Here is a 22,881-nt window from a genome sequence, read left to right as displayed (position 1 = left end):
TCACCTGTTTGTTTTCCCGAAAAACGTCTCTGCATCAAAACTGCTTATGTGTAACTGCACGAGGTGCCACAGACCAGTCAAGATTTTTTATATAACCAGAATCACAGTACTGACGAACAGATACGCCCACTATCTACGGCTAGACTCTTCTCCAGTCAAGCCCCGTTTTGAGTAAGTTCTGTTTTTGTTGAACATAGCTTGAGGTTTGTTTTTGACTGCTCCTATGTAGTTGTTTAAAGCGACGTAATACGCCTGATGGCGCTGCATCTGTAACAGATACTATAATCCTTGATATAATGAGTGAATGTGTAAATACAGTAGAAATACTCCAGCAGGCCGGGGACACCAGATATAGTCTTCACATATTGTGCATTTGTGGGGAATCGAACCCGGACCTGTGTGACGAGTGAACGCTTGAACTACAAGCCTGCCCCACAGTTCCCTTTTGTTTCATAGCTTGCCAGCACGGTACCGGTCCACTGGGGTTCCACCAAAGATGGTAAACGTCTTGGAATATTTCCACATCCTGCTGAGAACGTCGTGATATACCGTATAATATGTATGGCTAAACCAAACCATATTCACTCGTATTTTCACAACTACGTTTTTGATAGTAATTTGTTACAAACGATTGCATGGGTAAATCTGTTTTTCAAAGTCGAAATCTAGACATTACTTGAAATGAGACCGAATGGAACAGTTTCTGCGTTTACCACAAAAACATTCGCCCAAACACATCCGGTATCGAGCTTTCGCTTTAAACAGACCGCACTCAGTAGAAGACTAGGTAACTGTCTATAGATAAAATCATTGCATGCTATTTATATCCTTTCTGGTACATTTCACCAACTTGTGCAATATGCTCCGGACAGTGAAAAGAGATAGCTCAACCTAGACCTGCCTTTTTGGATCTGGAGCTGGGTACAACGATAGTTTTCAACATTTTATCGTCGACGTGCACCGACACATTGACCAACATCACCTGTAGGAGATGGCGTCACAGGGAGACATCCATGACCTATCTGGTATCGACAGGTTGGTAGCGTACACTGATGGTTCATAAACTGACTGTCACGTTGATGAACTGATTAGCAGACCTCGAGCGAGTGTAGTTATTAGCGGACCTCGGGTGGGTGTGGTGGATGTTTTTTTATGCAGTGTTTTTGTGAAATTTGAATAACGTCAAGGCATCTTTGTGAGGGAGGAACGAGCAAATATTGTACATGGAGATACCTTGAAGGGAACACTGGAGCATGGGTATTTGAGTATTCTTAGGCCTATCCTGGATTCGAACTCACGTGCACACGACACGCCGCGACTAAGACGCAGCTCTTTGCGGATAACTGCGGCGCTACCGACAAATGAGCTCTGTCGCCACTATGAAAGTGTGCGGGAGTTCGGTGCAGAAGTTCACGAATAGGCTCATAGTACAGTTTATAAATACCAGAATAGAGTCGAAGATGCTGGTCACCAGCCTGTACGCTATCTGAAAGGCGGGGATTGGGGGTAGCCCAGCGCTCGTCACGCTGAAGACCTGGGTTCGACTCCCCGCGTGGTACAATGTGTGAAGCCCCCGCCGTTATATTCCGGACTATTGCTGAAAACGGCTTAAAACTAAATTCACTCACTCACTCTCGTTGCTTTTAATCCTTTTGTGATGTTTGTCCCCAGGGAATCCGTGATGCGGGACCTGGAAGAGAAGGGATATGCTGTGATACCGGATGTTTGTAGTGCGCAGGATTGTGACACGTACATATCCCAGTACCGTGACTGGCTGTCCCAGTTTGAGGAAGATGATTGGCCATTTCAAGTGGAATCTGTAATACAAAGTTATGACATAAGTCATTTTGCAAATACCTGGAACTGCCGATTGAAAGCAAAGCCAGTTTTTGCTAAAATTTGGGAGACAGAGAAGCTACTTACCAGTTTCGAAGGCGTGTCTATATCATTTCCACCTGAAACCGAAAGATTTGGTATCTATGACTACGGGAAAGACTCGTTCCTTGCTGACCAATCACCTCAAAGAGTTGGTCTCCATTGTTACCAGGGAGCAGTGTTTCTGGAAGAGGCATCAGAGACGGACTACTGCTTCCGGGTCATATCGGGGTCACACAAACACTTCGAAGCATACTATGAAGAATTCGAGGACAATGCCAGGAAGAGTACCAGAGACAAATTCAATAAATTAGGTAATGATGAAAAGGCTTGGTTCAAAGAAAAAGGATGCATTGTCACCAAGGTTCCCGTCCCAAAAGGAGGCATGGTCGTTTGGGATTCGCGAACAGTATATGACAATTGCAGACCAGTTAAAGGTCGCCCTAATCCCGATAGATGGCGCTTTGTGGTTCTTGTAACCATGACACCTGCGCAGTGGGCAAAACCTGATGACATGGAAGCCAGAAAAAGGGCCTACAAGAAAATAATGACGACCGATAATTTTCCGTCTCTGGGAGTCAAAGTTTTTGAAGCTTCCCATCCCCCACATTTCAGCGACATTCAGTCTCCTATAGGCGACTGTCTTCCGGAAGTAGCTACGACAAGAGAGGCGAAGTTGTTGTCCGGAGTGGAGGCGTACGACTTTGACGACGGTGAACCCAACGGACCTTCGTGGGAAAACGTCTGGAAGTAAAACACTCACATAGGTCGGACACAAATGTTAATTTGTTTTTGTAGGTCACGGAAAGAGACGAGTAGTTACGAATGATACGCTAAAGATTAAACGATAAGGATGGTTTGATCTAACAACATTTACGGTATAATCGTGCAATTATAAATGCAACACTTATACTGAAAATCAATCAGATATACGGCATTTGTGATATATCAATGCGTGGAATCATTGACCAATAGCTACTGCGAACAAGGTAATCATGGGAGCGGATCCAAGAGGGGGATGGAGGTGGGGCGGTGTGATGGAGTGCGCGCCCATCCCTTTCTTTCCCGAAAAGACAATCCCTGAGGAGCATTTGCCCCTCACCTTTAGACTTCAGGATTTATGATTACGTCATACGAAGAGATTCCGATCGGGAATAAAGGATTAAGTCCATGTTTGTTCGTTATTACATAATGATTGCAGATTAACTCACTCAGTGTTTATGTAACAAGGTCGACTTTTCTCCACTTTCAGCTATAATAGCGGGACTGTACATACTGAGAACACAGAACTCTGGAAATCCAAAAGATGTAGATCATACTGGCCGATAACTTCAACAACGTGTCCACACCAAGGGCTGACAAAATATACTGAAGGAAAAATATTCAGGGGTCACGTGGAAGCTCAACTGTTCCTTTATTTTTTCCAGTTTTTCTTCACTAACATTGTATCGCGTAGTGTGTGAAGAAACCTGGAAAAAAATAAGCGCATACTTGTGCTTTCATGTGATCCTTTAATTTTCGCTCAGTAGAATGATCTCTGAAAACTCGGCCAACATGTGACATAACCTTTTATAAGACACACCGTCAGAATTTTAATATTTTTGAAGCCCATGATGTTGGAACCAGTGTTATCAAAGGTAACATGTTTCAACGTTTTGGGGTTGGTCTTCAGCAACAAGTGCTTATCGGGTGGCCAGGATCAATGACTTGGTCGACATACGTCATCGTATCAAATTTCGGCAGACCGATGCTCATACTGTTGATCTCTCGATTGTCTGGATTATTAACAGACGGCGTCCATATAGCTTTACAGTTGCCGGGTGTGGCGTTAAACAAATAAACAAAACCATAAGTTCTCGTGAAGCGACAGTAATTTGGATCTGTAGTATTCAAGTTCATGTAGCTGATAAAACCTTTAACGTGGTTACTGTCGAGTGAATTATGTGACAACTTTAAGTCAGCATGACTGAACATAGACAACAGCTTGAAGTGAATGAGTGAGTACGGAAAAGACAGGGAGGATACCATCACAATCACTAAACCAAACTAGTGAGGATGCTCTTATAGGAATATCCTTCTTTTAAGCCAATGCAGCATTATTACCATGGGCTTAAAATCGGAATTTCCGTTTTTAGGCCCATGGATATCACCCATTTCGTTCAATGTAGTGGTGATGTCATAAATTCTGTAGAGGGTGTCACATTCTTTGTGCATTAATTTGTGTGTGTGCGCGTGCGTGCGTGCGTGCGCACGTGTGTATGTGTGAGAGAGAGTGTCATTCACATTGTACATGAGTCACGGAGATCAACATATCTCTCTCACGCACGTACGCACACATGCACACACGCACCACACGCACCCTATCATGAATTATGGACGGTCTCTAACCTAGTGCTTAAAGCGCCCACCCGTCACGCTGAACATGCATGTTCAATTCCATAAGTGGGTACAATGTGTAAAACCCATTTGTGGTGTCCCTCTCCTTGACATTGCTGGAATATTGTTAAAGGCGGCTTTGAACCCAGCTCACTCACTCACTCCTGTAACGGTGATACAAATGGTATACTGTTAGAAGAGGCTTTCAACCCCGCTCACTCACTCACTCCTGTAACGGTGATACAAATGGTATACTGTTACAAGCGGCTTTCAACACTACTGTAACGGTGATACAAATCGAATACTGTTACAAGCGGCTTTCAACTCAGCTCACTCTCTCACTCCTGTAACGGTGATACAAATGGTATACTGTTAGAGGCGGCTTTCAACCCAGCTCACTCACTCACTCACTCTCACTCTCTCCAAATTGGTATAAGCTTGTTATTCATTTTTCAACATGGTTAAATTGCATTTACTTATTTACACGTTTTCCTCCATTTGGTTGAAACAATACTGACACAAAAGAATGTCGGTTTAGAGAGGCTGACCGTATTTTCAGGAAATGGTGTGTACTCCAGGGTCAAGGTTCAAATGTGTAAATATTCATCACTAACAACTAAGCGTTGTCGAAAAAATGTGCCCCTCGATGCTAGAAGCAGAATGCGGATACGAGTCGAAGGTGTGAGAGACTTATAATTAGTTTCGCGTTTCTGCTTTTGTAAGGGCGCAGAACGAAACATACCAAGTAAATATATGTACAAGTTCTGGTCGGACAACCGTTGTTTTATGACGCATCATTATATCCAGTTGTAATGGTTAATTCTCCACAACCCGTACATTTATAAACGACTGTGAGAATATCTGGGAAACTAGTGTGCCGTGGGATACATATTCAGTATTTTCAATAGCAGCGAGTTTCCCCCATTATAGAAACTGACGTCATTACCTCAAGGTACTGGTCGTCAGCAGCCCATGGTTTCCTCAAGCGGGGAATAACGACTGTCAGGCTCGCTGACTTAGTTGTGACATGTCTTGAGTGGATTGATCTTTAATAAACTCAAGATATCGATTGCCTTATGATGCCTATTGATTGCCAGTCTGATCAACAGATATTAATAATACGCTGCCTACAGGTGTTTAGAGATAGTTTGTTAAGTATGGCTATCTGAACACGTGACTCTCGTACAGGTTTACATGTTAGTAACGCATTGCTCGAACGCACCTTGGATGAAAATGCGCTATTTTTATCCCAGCGGAAAGTCCGTCTCTTTACGAAATGGCTTCCTGGGACGAACCTGTTCAGCATATCACCCTGGGTGTAAAGGCTTGAAATACCTGAATGTTCTGAAGTCATTGGACAACGTTGTCAGTTTGACGGTAACGAGTAGCGATAATTTACGCTTTGGAGCGAGCAGACGACACCTCCTCAAACATGGCGGCAGAAATGAACGTGGAAGGACAAGCGTGTTTTGACAGGTACGTTCAGACTGATTCTTGTGTACAGTCCAAACTGAATGTAGTGATCTATTGTCGACCAAATACCCACGTAGATTCTGCTTCATCGCATCACAGTACTGCCTGTTCAGATCATAATACTGCTTCTATTGATCACACCACTGCTTCGTCAGATCATCATACTGCTTCGTAAGATCACAATACTGCTTCGTCAGATTACAATATTGGTCAGATAACGATACAGCTTTGTCCGGTTATAGTACTATTTCTTCAGATCGCGATATTGCGTCGTCAGATCATAATACTGCTTAGTCAGATCACAATACTGCCTCGACCCGTAAAGGTCCCGGGGTAGAATAGGCCTTCAGGCCAACCCATGCTTGCCATAAAAGGTGACTATGCTTGTCGTAAGAGGCGACTAACGGGATCGGGTGGTCAGACTAGCTGACTTGGTTGACACATGTCATCGGTTCCCAATTGCGCAGATCGATGCTCATGTTGTTGATCACTGGATTGTCTGGTCCAGACTCGATTATTTACAGACCGTCGCCATATAGCTGGAATATTGCTAAGTGCGACGTAAAACTAAACTCACTCACTCACAATACTGCCTCATCACATCACATGATATTGCTTCATTCGATCGCAATACTGCTTTCTTAAATAAGAATACTGCTTCATCAGATCACAATACTGCTTTTTCAAATGACAACACTGCTTCTTTATATCACAATACTGCTTCGTCAGATCATAATACTGCTTCTTCAAATGACAATATTGCTTCGTCAGACCATAATATTGCTTCGTCAGATCACACTACTGCCTCGTCAGATCATAATACTGCTTCGTCAGATCACAATACTGCTTCTTTAGATCACAATACTGCTTAGTCAGATCATAATACTGCTTCTTCAAATGACAAGACTGCTTCGTCAGACCGTAGTATTGCTTCGTAAGATCACACTACTGCCTCGTCAGATCATAATATTGCTTCGTCAGATCACAATACTGCTTCTTCCGATCACAATACTGCTTCATCAGATCATAATACTGCTTCGTCAGATCACAATACTGCTTCAGATCACAATACTGCTTCTCTGTATCACAATACTGCCTCATCAGATCATAATACTGCTTCGTCAGATCACAATACTGCTTCTTCAGATCACAATACTGCTTAGTCAGATCACAATACTGCTTCGTCGGGTCACAATACTGCTTCGTCAAATCACAATACTGCTTCTTTATATTACAACACTGCTTCATCAGATCACAATACTGCTTCTCTGTATCACAATACTGTCTCGTCAGATCATAATACTGCTTCGTCAGATTATAATACTGCTTCATCAGATCACAATACTGCTTCTCTGTATCACAATACTGTCTCGTCAGATCACAATACTGCTTCGTCAGATCACATTACTGCTTCGTCGGGTCACAATACTGCTTCGTCCGGTCATAATACTGCTTCTTCAGATCACAATATTGCTTCTTTATATCACAATACTGCTTCGTCAGATTATAATACAGCTCCGTTAGATCACAATACTGCTTCTTCAAATGACAGTACTTCCTAGTCAGATCATAATACTGCTTTGTCAGATCACAATACTGCTTCTTCGTGTCACAATACTGCTTCATCACATCACAATTCTGCTTCGCTGGATGTCAGTGATAGTTATAATGCTGCAGAGGTATTATCTGGCTGATATAGTGACCTGAGTGGAATTTGGCAGCTTCAAAATCACAAATCAGCAGCAGCAGAAGCATCATAGACTACAGAGTGTGGCTGCAAGACCTGACCGGATTCAGAACTGCTGGATGGGGCGACGTCCTGTATCTTTTCAATATGCAAATAACGTCATAAAATGTCATCATTTGACGTGCTCCACATTCATCCACACTACTACATGAACATGATACGGCAGCAGATCATGATTAAAACGACGAGGGAAAGTTATGCCCATTGTTCTTGGAAGTGTTTTGTTAGCATAACTGATTAACTGCCCCTAAGCAAAATAAAATTGTACTTATTTTGATAATTATTTGCACGCCTACATGCCATCACTACGTTAATTATTCAAATAAACTACTTGTATTTGAATAATGACCTTGTAAAGGTGATTAACCTATACATACACATAGTGTTATTGGTTGGAACCGTATCCACGTTTTAGTTGTGATGTTTCTTTAACAAATAAGCGAACGTCAGCAGCATTGTGTGGCCATGGAGGTCATATTTGCATCTCAAACCTTAATCCTATCTGGAATGATCCAGAACTCCACCCTGTATACAAACACTTCCGGCGTTTGGGGTAGCTCAGTGGTTAAAGTGTTCGCTCATTATGCCCGGGCTCGATTTTCCACGTTGTTACGATGTGTGAAGCCCATATCTGGCGTCCCCCGCCGTGATATTGCTGGAATATTGCTAAAGCGGCATAAAACTAAGGTTCATTTACTTCCCTAGCCGTGCCCAAATATCAGGTGGTCGGCTGACATATGAATCGACTTTCCATACCTGTGATATAGTACGACTACGAATACAACTGTTGACTTACACAATTTTATATAAGTGTAATTTGCCCAGGACCGTCACATTTATACCAGTTACTTTCTGTTCCTTCTGTCAGGGATGCTGTCATTCGAGAGTTGGAGGAGAAAGGGTATGCCGTTATACCGGATGTTTGCAGTGCGCAGGACTGTGACGTGTACATATCCCAGTACCGTGATTGGCTGTCCCAGTTTGAGGAAGACGAATGTCCGTACCAAGGCCATTCAATAATCCAAGGTTATGATGTCGGCCATTTCGAAAACACCTGGAAATGTCGTTTGAAGGCCAAGCCAGTATTTGCTAAAATCTGGGAGACTGAGAAACTTCACACAAGCTTTGACGCTATAGCTATCTCTGACCCACCTGAAGCCCGAGAAACCGGAATTTATGATACAGGGAAACAATGGCTTCATCTTGACCAACCGGCAGAAAGAATTGGTCTCCATAGTTACCAAGGTGCTCTATATTTGGAGGAAACGACAGAAACCGATTACTGCTTCCGGGTTTTGTCGGGATCTCATAAACATTTCAGCGCTTTCTTTGAAGAATTTGAGGCTTCTGCAAGAAAGAGCAACATCAATAAGTTCTACATGGTACGAGAAGACGACAAATCTTGGTTCAGGAGGAAAGGTTGCGTTACCACAAAGGTTCCTGTTCCGAAAGGAGGGATGGTCCTTTGGGATTCTCGGACAGTGCATGATAATTGTAAACCAGAGAAAGGCCGTCCCAATTCCGACAGGTGGCGCTTTGTAGTGTTCGTCTGCATGACTCCTGCTAGGTGGGCTCGGCCCCAAGATATCTCTAACAAGACGAAAGCTTACAATCATCGACTAATGACTGGGCATTGGCCATCCCAAGGTATCATTATCTTTGAGAAGTCCGATCCTCCTTCAGTTCACAGTAAAATAAATTCTCCGGTCAGTAAAGGCCTCCCTGTAGTTGCAACAACGAAGGAGGCCAGATTATTGTCTGGAGTTGAGGAGTACGACTTTGACGACGGTGAACCCAACGGGCCTTCCTGGGAACCTGTGTGGAAGAAAAATACTAGTGTTTGATATGTATGTGCTCAACAGTTCATATATAAGTACAACACTATGAGCCTGGAAAAAATGCAAACTGTCATTCTGGGATTGAGCGAGCTGGATGTGGTGTTAAAGGGAGATAACTCTCTGAAAGGTCAGCGGAGGCCTAAAACAATGAATCTTTCAAGCCGAGTATTACAAATCTGTTGGGCAGATGAAATGGAACGACGGATTAATGAACAGAAGATATTTTATCTCTGAAACTATAAACAGTGATTTGCAAAGTGTCTCGAATGGACATGTTTGCCCACAAATATCGGAATTTGTTTGAGCCTTTAATTCGCTTTCGTGGAAGGTGCATAATTAGCTTGTTGCTTATAGTGTTTTTCCTGAATCTCCGAACACAGTCAGTCATTGCTTTGGTTATGACATGCCATTATCTTAAGGAGCAAGACCGTCCGATCTGCTCATACACTACCCGGCATTTTAGACAGTTCCGACGGCGGTTAATATACTCAGGGAAAAAATAAGGGATGACAAGTGTTTATTTACTTTTCTCCAAGGATCTTCGCGAGCTTTATATAGTATAGCTATACCTAAAACACTTGCGCTTTCATGTGATTCCTTATTTTTTCAGTATGTTATAACAACATGAAAACAGCTCGAGATATACATTTTTTATCCAGCCTGATATGTTTTCAATGCTAATTCTTGAAACAAAGTCTTCATCTTGTTATTGAAAGGTGTTATAAATATTCGTGTTGTATTTCGTTTGAGTTATTTAGAAGGCACTTGGGTAGTCTAGTGGTTAAAGCGTCCGCTCGTCACGTCGGAAGCCCGGGTTTGATTCCTCACATGGGTACGATGTGTGAAGCCCATTTCTGGTCTCTCCCGCTGTGATATTGCTGGAATATTGCTAAACATGGCGTAAAATTTAACCCGCTTATTTACGTGATACGTGATTTATTAGCTTGGGGCTTTTTGTTGTTTGTTTTTTTTTTCTTTGTTGTATTTTTTTCCGACGTTTTCGACATATCATGTTACAATGAAACAATTCTCTGTATTGTGTGGGCCATCGGCCCTATGTACAACAACAAGATCCATGCATTATGCAGAGACTTATGCAAGCACAGCAAACCTGTGCAATGTAGAGAATTTATCCAAGTGTGTCCACGCATGAAAAAATATAGAATTCCACAAACCTAAATACCTAGTTTTATACTACCAAGTAAATGTACAAAACTTCATAGACAGAGTCCACTGTTCAGCATAGTCTATACATCTCACAGGTTTGTATGCAAAACAGCAAGGCTATATGATGATACAATCGATCGGTATTGCTAAATAATTATCCATGTGTACCCGGACATGAGAGTTATGATGAATTGTTTTACGCTACAGAATAAATATACAAGAGTATTGAGAAGACTTATGCAAATTCGACAAATACATACAATCGATATTCACAGATTCTTTATACAGGTGTCCAGGCATGGGATATATACCATTCCATGATCAATGATGCATGATTTTACACTACGGGGTAGATATACACGATTTTGCTTCTTCTTTTTTTAAAAAAGTAAAATGCTTCGATCCTAGCGAAGATAACAAACCATACCAGATGTTATCTGCGCAGCATGGATCATACACTGGACCATACAATCTGGATATCGAAAAAAATTAAAAACTAAGTCATATGTGCAAGATGGTCCAAACACATACATAATTAAAATTATTCTTCCTAAGTTCCACGACACCTAACATTACACTACAAAGTGGACATACACAAGTTTTAAGAGGACATATGTAAGTTCAACATGTACATACAGTACTTTTACACGATGATTATTCAGGTGTGTCCAGGCATTGAATAAATACCACGGCACGGTCAATGAAGCATAATATAATGTTACATGGTAGATATACAAAACCTTTATGAGAAGGGCTTATGTCCTAGCAGCTATAACAGACCATATCGAATGCACCTTGTTACCAAGGATACCCGTGCAAGGAATCAAGACATGGAAAACAGAACGGTTATAACCGGTAATTCATGGCTTTTAACAAGCTTCAGATATATTGTACCCTAGAAATAATAGTTACACACATCCAATATACGAGTGCGTGAAGGTCGGGTAGTGCAGCACAGAAAATACGTTTAGACCATCACCGTTCGACATTTCATGTTACAATGAAACAGTCCACAGATCCATTTTCGCAATACTTTAATTTGCCAGCTAGCCATCAGGGCCTGCTGCCGCCTGCAGGCTTAAAAACCTACAGGCCCCGAATGAACTCTGGAGTCCCGTTTAGTTCATTTTTTCTAAAACAAATCAACCCTTTCGAAACAAAATAAGCTACACTGTCCACATTTTCACACTGTTCCTAGAAACTCAGCTAGCGACGTTCTATTTGTTAAGAACTGGTATTGGCATTCCTATGCGCAAGCGCCGAAATACCAGGAAGTGAAATTGTAAGTTATCGTAACATGAAGGATCATAGCTGATTCCCGAACATTGATGAATAAAAACATAAGGATAGATTTCAGTTGTTAAGAAAGACAGATTATCTACTGAAGGCCACAAGGGTTTGCATATATTTGAAACTGCCGACCCGATGCAATAACATCCGGCGCTTGGCCTCTATGTTGGCGATTAATTTGAACACTTATTCTAAGGACCCGTCTATTAATAAGAGGGTATAGAACATTTGATGCTTTCATACTACTATAAATCTGTCGTGGTGTTCTATGAATTATTTTGAGTAGTCTACACAGGTTGCACTACAGTAAATAGAATCACGCGCTACCTAGCGAGGACTGTATGTAAACAACTCAAACGGACAGAGGCATGTGACAGCTGTGATTGGATGAAATATTGTAAGATGTTTATGTGTTTTAGAAACACATCCATACAGTAATTCAAAGTGACCATAATTATAAGTATATAGTGCTGTCATTTTTATCACCATGACTTATGGCTATGTGTGCTTATGTGTGACATTTGGTGTGGAATGAGGGGTTGATGTGTGCCGCTTCCTCTGCTCGGAAAAATCGCCGGCCAACCTGGACAGAACTTGTGTTTTATTGTGGTATAAAGGTCAGACTGTATCACTATGTACATGGATAGGCTGTTGATAGTCTGGATAATTTACAAAAATATTCAGTTACTATAAGGTCTATGTGAAAACATTTGGTAGGTTACACAACCTATAGGGTTATCAACTTCTCATAGTGTGGCGTGTTTGTCACGATCGCGACACACAGCAGACATGTCGCTTGACATGCGCGCACTGAGCTGACGTGTAATAAAACCATAAATAAAGATATTTACACGATCAACTTCTTGACCTAGTCACACAGACAAATCAATTTAGAAGAGATACATCTTAGCAAATAGTAACTTTGGTGTGTAATATGATTCAGGAGTATGTGACTTCAGGAGAATGCATGATGCGATAATGCATAGTCTTTAGTGCCTTTGGTGTGTTGTTGTTGTTTAACGCCGCACTCAGCAATACTCAGGTATGTGGTGACGGTCTGTATGTGATCGAGTCTAGACCAGATATTTCAGTGATCAATGGCGTAAGCATCGACCTACGCAGTGATGACATGTCATCCAAGACCGCGTGCCTGACACCCGATCCCGTTCATCGCAGGTATATATACAGTTTATTTCTATAGGTAGGCTATCGGCCCAGGTACAGTCACATGATACAAAATTTCATTTAGACAGGGCAATATACAGGGTTATACACTGTGTTTACACATGCTGCATCTGATCACGAGCGCATGCTTAATAAACTGTACAGTTTTAAGAAGAATCCTAAATTTAGTATCATTACATTGCATTAATATTCTAAAATTTGATGATATTTGGACATTAATCAAACTTCAGTAAATATATACTTCGAAATATTGAATGTGCATCACAGACAAAAAGAAAAGGTAATTCATCCTCTGGGATGTTATCGTTACTCATTTTACATATTGCTGAGGTATAATTATGACATTACAACAAAGGGGTAAGTGATGAAGTCTAAGTAAACATAAATATCGTCTATATTCTTTAAAATATACATTTGAAACAAACATAACACTCTACATCTAATAATGATGTAATGTACTTGCAGTTATCTAAATGCGATAATCCAATAATTCTACTCCATATGCTTTGTCCCTTTACATCAATAAGCTTCTGTGTGGAAATGAAATTGTTATCATCATAATTAAACCACACAAATCCAACCCCGTTGTTGTTTAACAAACGATTTACCCATGATGCGCACGTACGATTTACCCATGATGCGCACGTACGATTTACCCATGATGCGCACGTGCGATTTACCCATGGTGCGCTCGTATATTTACCAGCTGAGTCGAGAGTTTTCATGAAGATACAGCATTGTTTAGGATACCTGTGTCCTGACATAAGAAGTAATTTACTCCAGTAACGCACACATGTAACATAATAACCAGCACTTACACAATACACAACTTACACAATATCTTCCACAACCTGCCAATATAGCATTGCTAGAAACATGCTTACCCACGCCAAGAACATATTTACAGAAATTAGTATGAAATTTGTAAATTATCAAATCTCCGGTGACGACAAGCATGGGCTTCTGGGGACTTTGTCTAACCTAATAACCAGTTTTGATGAAGGACGACTAACGGGGTCGGGTTGCCGTTTCACTAATTTGACTGATACTTGTTTTCTTCTCCAAACAGTAACACTCATGACGTCATTCACTGGATTGTTTGGTCCAAACCTGATTATTTACAGCCTGCCCCCCATGGTTGGCTTATCAGTTGCAGAGTGAGGTGTCAAGGGCTTTTGAAGGGTGCAACCGTCAAATCTCTTCTGTCACTTAGTAGAATGGGGGTGAGGTAGAATAAGGCGCCTCTTATATACAATCCCACATAACGCAACACAAATCAGGTATATGCTTCTTAATAATTTGTGCGACTCATGATCCTCAAGGTGAACTGTAGAGATTATTATGCTGTTCATGCATGACTTCAAGTTCCTGGTCATGAATATAGTCATTATTGAACATGAATCATAAAAAAACCAATCGCTCGAACACAACAAATGGCTATCGTTATCACTATCACTGGTCTTTCCCGAGATGTCCTCCGCTTGTGCAACAACCATCCTCGATAAACAGAGAACAGTCGAGAAGTTTCTCTATATAGTTTCTCTCTATAAAGCTCATTGACTCAGCCAACAGACGACACTTTGGGTTCTCGTGCGAGCAGACGACACACGCATGGCGAAAAGTGAGGTACCTGGAAGTCCGTCTTTTGACAAGTGAGTAAATATTCCAGGATGCCTGTGTTTGTGTATGGGGAGAGGGGTGGGGGGCATTCTGCCACAAAACTTATCATCATCCCCGAAGCAATATAGACGGTGTCTTAATATCAATTTTTATGAAGTCACGCAATACTTACCAAAACATATGCAATTTTATGGGTTCAAGCCAATTTGGGTAGGTAAATGAAATAAGTCCAGAACAGCTAAAAAATCTTATGTAATTTAAAGAAAATCATGAGAGTCGCAATGATATGTGATCTTATTCCTTAACGATTCTTTGGCTACTTCATTAGGTGGTCTCTGTGTACCATTTCGCAATATTGAAATCATATCTGTGTCTATAGTCCAAGGGAGATAACAAGATACAGTAAGATGTAAGCGTGTAGCGGTGGGATTGCCAAGCCAGTCTTTACAGTGTGAGATGGCCTAACTGGAGACCCCGGTTTTCGATTTCCCACACTGATATAAAATCTCCTCTTTTCAGCCGGAATGCTGATAAAATCGGCATAAAATAATACTCGGTCATTCCCTCACTCGCCCCTCCGCAATAATAGACACAAAAGTAAAAGAAAATACCGTAACATTATGTAAGAAGGTATTGAGACATCCAGTGACCAAGGTAATGTGATGGAGAAGGTACATTGATACACAGTAACCTAGGACACGTTATGAACACAGGTCACGTGGTCTTTGCTCATGTTCCCAACTTAGGACATTGAGACGATCCCAGAAAGGACAAGGTGTAGGGTGACAATGAAGCCTATAGCAAGATACTCATCCTACGTAAGTTGGTAGCTGAATAGAACGGGATATAACAATGACCGACTGGACAAGTGAGTGAGTGAGTCAACATCGTTCGACCCCACATGACCAGTTTTGCATCACCTCCAGTGTTTGCAATACAGTGGAAGTTGTCCGGCATCTGTCCAGCACTGTCCGGCAACTTGTCAGCACTGGCTTAAAATCCCTTAGAGTCCCGTCCGTGACTTGTACATTTATCATCAGCGTTACAGTCCGGCACCTTGTCGAAACTGGATTATTTCTTCAGTCCGGATAAATGCCAGTTTAGACAGCTTCCAGTGTACTTTAATTTTGACAGTTGACCATCAGGAAAGGGCTTAAAATACACCCTTGTCTAACCCCTAGTTCACTAATGAAGGGTTCAGATAATTCATGCTTATTTCGTACACACATTTTAACGTTATTTTATATTATACGTACTCTTCAGCATTTTTATTCATTTAAGGGCTTGATGCCTCCTGCAGACTTTAAACTGTACAGGCCCTGTATGGAATCTGCAGGCCTGTTTTGTTAATAATGTAACTGTCGGCGCGTTACAATATCAGCCGGCTCTGGGCCTTCGAGAAGGCGATTATTTCGAACGTCTCGGCACGTCTCGGCACGTCACGGTAAGACAAGCAGGACAAGACTGATCAAGTGAGACAAACTGACCTCGTTTGCTAGAGCACAATTCGTCATTTGTAGATACCTCAATATATACGGCTGATGACCCTTGTATTTGTCTTTTTGAACATAACAATTGTATATTTGTCTTATCAGGGACTATATAATGAAAGACCTTGAAGAGAAAGGGTATGCTGTAATACCGGATGTATGCAGTGCGCAGGACTGTGACGAGTACATATCCCAGTACCGTGATTGGCTGTCCCAGTTTGAGGAAGATGATTGGCCGTCTAACATGCATTCAGTCATTCAGGGATATGACATTGGTCATTTCGAGAACACCTGGAAATGCCGATTTAAAGCCAAGCCAGTGTTTGCTAAAGTTTGGGAGACAGAGAAGCTCCTCACAAGCTTTGACGGAGTTGCCATATCCTTCCCGCCAGAAGATGAAAAGTTCGGAATTTATGACACTGGGAAAGCATGGTTGCACGTTGACCAGCCAGCAGAGAGAGTTGGTCTCCATGGTTACCAAGGCGCCCTGTACTTGGAGGAGGCGACAGAAACTGACTTCTGCCTTCGGGTCTTGTCGGGATCACATAAATATTTCAACGAATTCTTTGATGAATTTGAGACCGCTGCAAGGAAAAGCAACAGGATCGATTATTACAGATTAAATGACGACGACAAATCTTGGTTCAGGAGAAAAGGCTGCGTTACCACAAAGGTACCTGTTCCGAAAGGAGGGATGGTCCTTTGGGATTCTCGGACAGTGCATGATAACTGTAGACCAGAGAAAGGCCGCTCCAATTCCGACAGGTGGCGCTTTGTAGTGTTCGTCTGCATGACTCCTGCCAAGTGGGCTCGGGCTGAAGACATTCCCTCAAAGCTCAGAGCTTACAATCATAGGATGATGACGTCACACTGGCCATCCCAAGGAATCAACATCTTTGACAAGTGTGATCCCTTTAATCATCGCGAAATCAAGTCTCCGATAGGAGAGCGTCTTCCGGAGGTTGCAATGACAAAGGAGGCCAAGCTGTTGTCTGGAGTGGTGGAATACGACTTTGACGACGGCGAGCCCAACGGGCCTTCCTGGGAACCGATATGGAATGAGAATACCAACTACTATTAGTCGCGACCAAGGCATGGTAGGAATATTTGGTTGCAAAGGCTATTGAACAAAACATGACAACCATTGCTGGAAAACTGGTCATGGACTTGCTCACCATTTTCAGAAAGGGACGAAATAGGCCTGGTTTATATCGGTCTGCTGTGTATAGACTTGATGTGATATATTGTATTTGATAAGTCATTTACATGCAGGTGTGCATGATATAGATCTTATGTGTATAGCACACTATCGTGGAGGCCTTTTGTGTATAGGCTGCTGTCAGGGAGACCTTACGTGTATAGGTTGTCATGTCATGTGTTGTGTGTGTATATTGCGCCATATGGACCTGTATTATATAGGCATGTTATGTATAGGAATACCTTATATAGTCCTCATGTGTATTGTGTATATTATATGACCATATGTCTGTGGGCTTTGCTATTTGTGTTTATATGTATATACCGTGTCATATAGGTCTATTGTGTGTGTTCTATTGTGAAATAGGCCAAATGCGTGTAGGAATGTGCAATAAATGCTTTATGTATGTAAGCATGTTATATGGGCCTAATGTGTGTATGACGAGTAATCTGGGCCTCATGCGTATGTGATATATAATACAGGTTTCTTGGCCTGTAGGCCTGTGTTCAAGAGCCTAATACAATGTGTATGGTCCGTGTTTTAGGATTATCGTTTATTCACCATACTCTGCACACATTTCATTGAGATAGTTATCACCTGACCGATAATTGTTGTTATCAAGATTCTGATTGATTGACATGTCTCACTTCAAATTTCAGTGTTCCTGTTACTTGTTCTCCTGTCTTAAAATTTCAAATCCAAAGCTTCAGTTGTGTGTATTCTCCACTTTCTCGTCGAATTCTACTCAATTATCACACAAAATGTTTAACACATTTTGACTGGAACTATTTTTATGATGAAAATACACTGAAAAACATAACAGCAGTTTGTTTTCTGTTCACTAGCTTGGAGTGATACACTCCAACGCCACAAAAACCTCGCTTTGCAGTGATACTGGTAGATTTATGGTTTTGTTTGATTTACGAATAATGTTGGAATAAAAATAACACCCTCATGTTTTTTACATCAAATATATCATAAACATATCAGAGCAGGAAAGCTGAAGAAAGACAATACATGATCTTCATAGTCCTCAGGGTCTTCATGTACATGGTCTTCAGCAACCGTTACTTCTGATAATGGATAGCAGATCAACATCAGATATCAAAAGCATGAACTTCGATACGCAGCTGGGATACGATGGCATGTGTCAACCAAGACCCGATCCCGTTTGTCACCTGTCCACCCTTGAAGATCGGGGTTCGAACTGATCTTCAGCAATCCATGCTTGTCGTTAAGGGTGACTGACATTTTAGGGGACCAGGGCCTATTTGGTCCATATCCCATCTTTTACAGACAGCTAGGATATTGCTGAGTGCGGCGTGAAACTAAACTCACTCATTCACGCTTATCCCCTGTCAGTACATGCATTGGCTGCTGAAGATCTATTTTACCCTAATCTTCACGAGTTCTAGATCTGGTAAGGGGCGACTAATGGGTCGGGTTGCCGTCTTACAAATTTTATTGGTAATTCTTATCTTCTCCACCAAACAGGGTTTTGACAGTTACAATTGTCAAGGCACTTCTATCTCTTCGTGGACTGGGGTGCAGGTGAAATTAGGCGCCCCTTATATTCTTTTCCGCATAACGCACACCAGATATGGTAAATACTCCATAACAATATTCGCAACAAATGATGGTTGTTTAGCTGGACATTTGATACTTAAGGTGTACTGAAGTGAGTGTTTTATTCTCCCAAGTAGTGGACTTGTAGTTCCTGGTCATGAAGTCATTCTTGAGCATGGATAAAAAAAAACAATCGCTCGAACACAACAAATTGGAACAGCCAATGGCTTTCGTTATCTTTATCACTGGTTTTCCCCGAGATGTCTTCCGCTTGTGCAATTATTCTCCAGGGGACAGTCTAGACTGTTGTCTCTTTATAGAGCCGATCAACGGCACTCTGCGTTCTTGTGCGAGCAGACGACACATCCATCATGGCGCAAAATGAGGAACCTAGAAGTCCGTCTTTTGACATGTGAGTGAATATTCCATTACGCCTGCCTTTGTTTGCTTTATTTATAGATGACAGCTAACTAGCTGGGTAGCTAATGTGAGTGTATGTTACAGGCAGTTTGTTAAATGATTGAAATTTGTACTTTGTACTTTTTATTAAATGCCTGATGTGCAGTAATTAAGGCACCCAGTACGGCATGTCACGCGATATAGAATGTGCAATGACACCCAGGACAGCATGTCATGTGATGTAGAAGTTGCAATGACACCCAGGACAGCATGTCATGTGATGTAGAAGTTGCAATGACACCCAGGACAGCATGTCATGTGATGGAGAAGTTGCAATGACACCCAGGACAGCATGTCATGTGATGTAGAAGTTGCAATGACACCCAGGACAGCATGTCATGTGATGTAGAATGACCCTCGGTACACCATCTCACGCGATGCAGAAGGTACAGTTAACCACTGTATCCAAGGTTACGTGATGTGAAGAACAGTGTTATCCAGTCATACGGGGAAAAATGGTCTCATTTGCACATTCCTCATTACATACAGTTGACCGATCTAGTATTTCTTGAGTTGAACGTAACACCTATATTGTTTTCAGGGACTCAATAATGAGAGAACTTGAGGAGAAAGGGTATGCTGTGATACCGGATGTGTGCAGTGCGCAGGACTGTGACGAGTACATATCCCAGTACCGTGATTGGGTGTCCCAGTTTAAGGAAGATGATTGGCCGTCTAACTTGTATTCAGTTATTCAAGGATATGACATTGGTCATTTCGAGAACACCTGGAAATGCCGATTTAAAGCCAAGCCAGTGTTTGCTAAAGTTTGGAAGACAGAGAAGCTCCTCACAAGCTTTGACGGAGTTGCCATATCCACTCCACCAGAAGATGAAAAGTTCGGAATTTATGACACTGGGAAAGCATGGTTGCATGTTGACCAGCCGGCAGAGAGAGTTGGTCTCCATGGTTACCAAGGCGCCCTGTACTTGGAGGAGGCGACAGAAACCGACTTCTGCTTTCGGGTTTTGTCGGGATCGCATAAACATACCCAAAGATTTTTTGATGAATTTGAGGCCGCTGCAAGGAAGAGTAGAATCGGTCACTATGAATTAAATGACGACGACAAATCTTGGTTCAGGAGGAAAGGCTGCGTTACCACAAAAGTACCTGTTCCGAAAGGAGGGATGGTCCTTTGGGATTCTCGGACCGTGCATGATAATTGTAAACCAGAGAAAGGCCGCTCCAATTCCGACAGGTGGCGCTTTGTAGTGTTCGTCTGCATGACTCCTGCTAGGTGGGCTCGGCCCCAAGATATCTCTGACAAGAGGAAAGTTTACAATCATCGACTGATGACTGGGCATTGGCCATCCCAAGGTATCAACATCTTTGACAAGTGTGATCCTTTTTATCATAGCGAAATCAAGTCTCCGATAGGAGAGCGTCTTCCGGAGGTTGCAATGACAAAGGAGGCCAAGCTGTTGTCTGGAGTGGTGGAGTACGACTTTGACGACGGCGAACCCAACGGGCCTTCCTGGGAACCGATATGGAATGAAAATACCAGCTCCTATTAGCCGATACCTCAGAATAAAACATCTCTATTTTAAAGACTGTTGAGCAAAAACATGACAAAAATTACAGGTAAATTGTTCTCGGTGGACACGCTGGAAACGGAAAAGAGAAGAAATAGGATTGTGAAATATAGGTCTTAAGTGTATATGACATGTCATATAGACCCTATATTTTCAGGACGTGTTATATAAACCTAATAAGCACATTGCATGTCTCGGTTGTACGTCGAAATGGCGTGTAAAATGGGGCATCTGTCATGTAGACCTTATGTGGGTATTGCGTGGCATATAGGCCTTAAGTATATAGGGCGTGGCATATAGGCCTTAAGTGTGTAGGACCTGTCAAACAGACCTGGTGTATATAAGCATGCCACATACCCCTAATATGTATATGATATGTAGTATGGGGTTTCTCTGTACATGTATAAGGCGATGGTTATCACATGCATGGCATAATTGTTATCAGGATTATCCTTAAATGAACATAATGAATATATATATTATATATATATATATTACACTACATCTTTGTGGCTGAATGTGTACAGACTGTACAGAAATGCCAAATAAACTCTTGTGAAATCATGCTTTTTAAATTAGCGTATTTCGTCGTGACGCATTGCGTTGTGAGGGCGTATCCTGACGATTTGACGTATTGTGGTGCCTTGTCCCTCGTGACGTGTCATAACGTCAGGATGACGTAACATGTTTTGGGCACTGATCTGCAAAAAGTTCGTAAAATCGTAACGACCTTCGTAAACCAGCGATAACGTTCAGTGTTACAACAGAACGTAACGTTACGAACGATTTGTGGATCGGGACCCAGAAGTATTATGTCCTTGTCACATTGTATGTCATATTGATGTCACATGTCGTTTTGACGTGCGTTGTTGCTTCTTCTGGACTAGACAACATACTATGCAGTAGGTTAACATGGGGAAACTGTTGAGACACATTATACACGCAGCGAATCCATTTTCGATGTCGAGTGTGAGAAGAGGTGAAAAGTACCATATATTGGGTATGTCAGACTGAACTGACGTCACCACACTGGCGGACACTCTACCCATTATATTAATACTGAGAGGAGGTTGTTCAACGCTGCAGTTATATTCTATCTAAATGACGACGGTCTGTAAATAATCGAATCTACGCCAGGCAATCCAGTGATCAAAAACACGAGCAGCGATCTCCCCAACTGGGATACGATGACACGTGCCAACCAAGGCACGTGTCTAACACACAATCCCGTTAGTCGCCTCTTACGACAAGCATGGATTCCTGTAGACCAATTCTAAGCCAGGATCTTCGCAGTAGGGGTTCTCCAACAGGGCCATGTTGTCAAAACGTCGCTCTCGCCGCTCTAACGACACATAATAATGTGCAAATCTGATTGCTCGAGTGAGTGAGTGGGTTTTACGCCGCTTTTAGCAATATTTCAGCAATACCACGGGCGGGGGAAGCCAGAAATGGGCTTCACACATTGTGGCCATGTGGGGACTCGAAGCCGGGTTTTCGGCGTAATGCCTGATTGCTCGAAATCATACCTGAAGCTTGATCAAAGCATTGGGCGATGGAACAGACTTTCCCTCTTGGGGAATATACCCCCGAAAGAGCCCCAGGCACTAGAAGATAAACATTCCATACCGGAACATGAGTCTCATTAACCTGTTGAGACAATGACCTACTGTACAATTTGAATAATATACTCAGTCCATATGAAAACGCACCACTCACGAAATCTGGAATAGCTCCACGGATTGATATGTGAAGTATATACTTATGGTGCATTTGAGATACTGAATGATTTAAGAAGACATGTAAACGTCATTAAATTTCATTCACGATAATGTTAATGCGCGAGAGAGACTTAACTGGTGTAGGGGTGAAACAGGAAAGTCAATAACGGGTGTGACCGCCATTTGCATTGACACATGTGGTGCATCATCGTCGCATGGAGTTGATCAGTCTCTGGATAGTGTTCTGAGGGATAGCATTCCACTCCGGAACAAGGGCAACCTAAATTCTCGGATGTTGTCCACCTGGCGTCGACGTGAAAGACGTCGTCCAATTTCATCCCATAAGT

General features: G+C 42.1%; 4 protein-coding genes across 4 annotated transcripts; all 4 read left to right on the top strand.

The window, feature by feature from the left end:
- Positions 1-793: 793 nt before the first annotated feature.
- Positions 794-3,046, top strand: LOC137268337 (uncharacterized). Its single transcript, XM_067802890.1, has 2 exons — positions 794-1,035; positions 1,672-3,046. Exons 1-2 carry the CDS (start codon positions 992-994, stop codon positions 2,627-2,629), a joined length of 1,002 nt encoding a protein of 333 aa, XP_067658991.1. The 5' UTR covers positions 794-991; the 3' UTR covers positions 2,630-3,046.
- A 2,412-nt stretch (positions 3,047-5,458) lies between these two features.
- LOC137267939 (uncharacterized) lies at positions 5,459-10,703 on the top strand. The gene is made up of 2 exons (XM_067802390.1): positions 5,459-5,727; positions 8,340-10,703. Exons 1-2 carry the CDS (start codon positions 5,684-5,686, stop codon positions 9,313-9,315), a joined length of 1,020 nt encoding a protein of 339 aa, XP_067658491.1. The 5' UTR covers positions 5,459-5,683; the 3' UTR covers positions 9,316-10,703.
- A 3,831-nt stretch (positions 10,704-14,534) lies between these two features.
- Positions 14,535-18,074, top strand: LOC137268515 (uncharacterized). The gene is made up of 2 exons (XM_067803082.1): positions 14,535-14,603; positions 16,167-18,074. The coding sequence occupies exons 1-2, from the start codon at positions 14,563-14,565 to the stop codon at positions 17,140-17,142; spliced, it is 1,017 nt and encodes a 338-aa protein (XP_067659183.1). The 5' UTR covers positions 14,535-14,562; the 3' UTR covers positions 17,143-18,074.
- A 1,122-nt stretch (positions 18,075-19,196) lies between these two features.
- On the top strand, positions 19,197-20,798 carry LOC137267826 (uncharacterized). The gene is made up of 2 exons (XM_067802259.1): positions 19,197-19,237; positions 19,826-20,798. Exons 1-2 carry the CDS (start codon positions 19,197-19,199, stop codon positions 20,796-20,798), a joined length of 1,014 nt encoding a protein of 337 aa, XP_067658360.1.
- Positions 20,799-22,881: the final 2,083 nt, after the last annotated feature.

The sequence above is a fragment of the Haliotis asinina genome, chromosome 16 (genome assembly GCF_037392515.1).
Source record: "Haliotis asinina isolate JCU_RB_2024 chromosome 16, JCU_Hal_asi_v2, whole genome shotgun sequence".
Taxonomy (NCBI): Eukaryota; Metazoa; Mollusca; class Gastropoda; order Lepetellida; family Haliotidae; genus Haliotis; species Haliotis asinina.
Note: the sequence above shows the minus strand (reverse complement) of the source record. Positions and strands in the feature narration are given on the sequence as shown.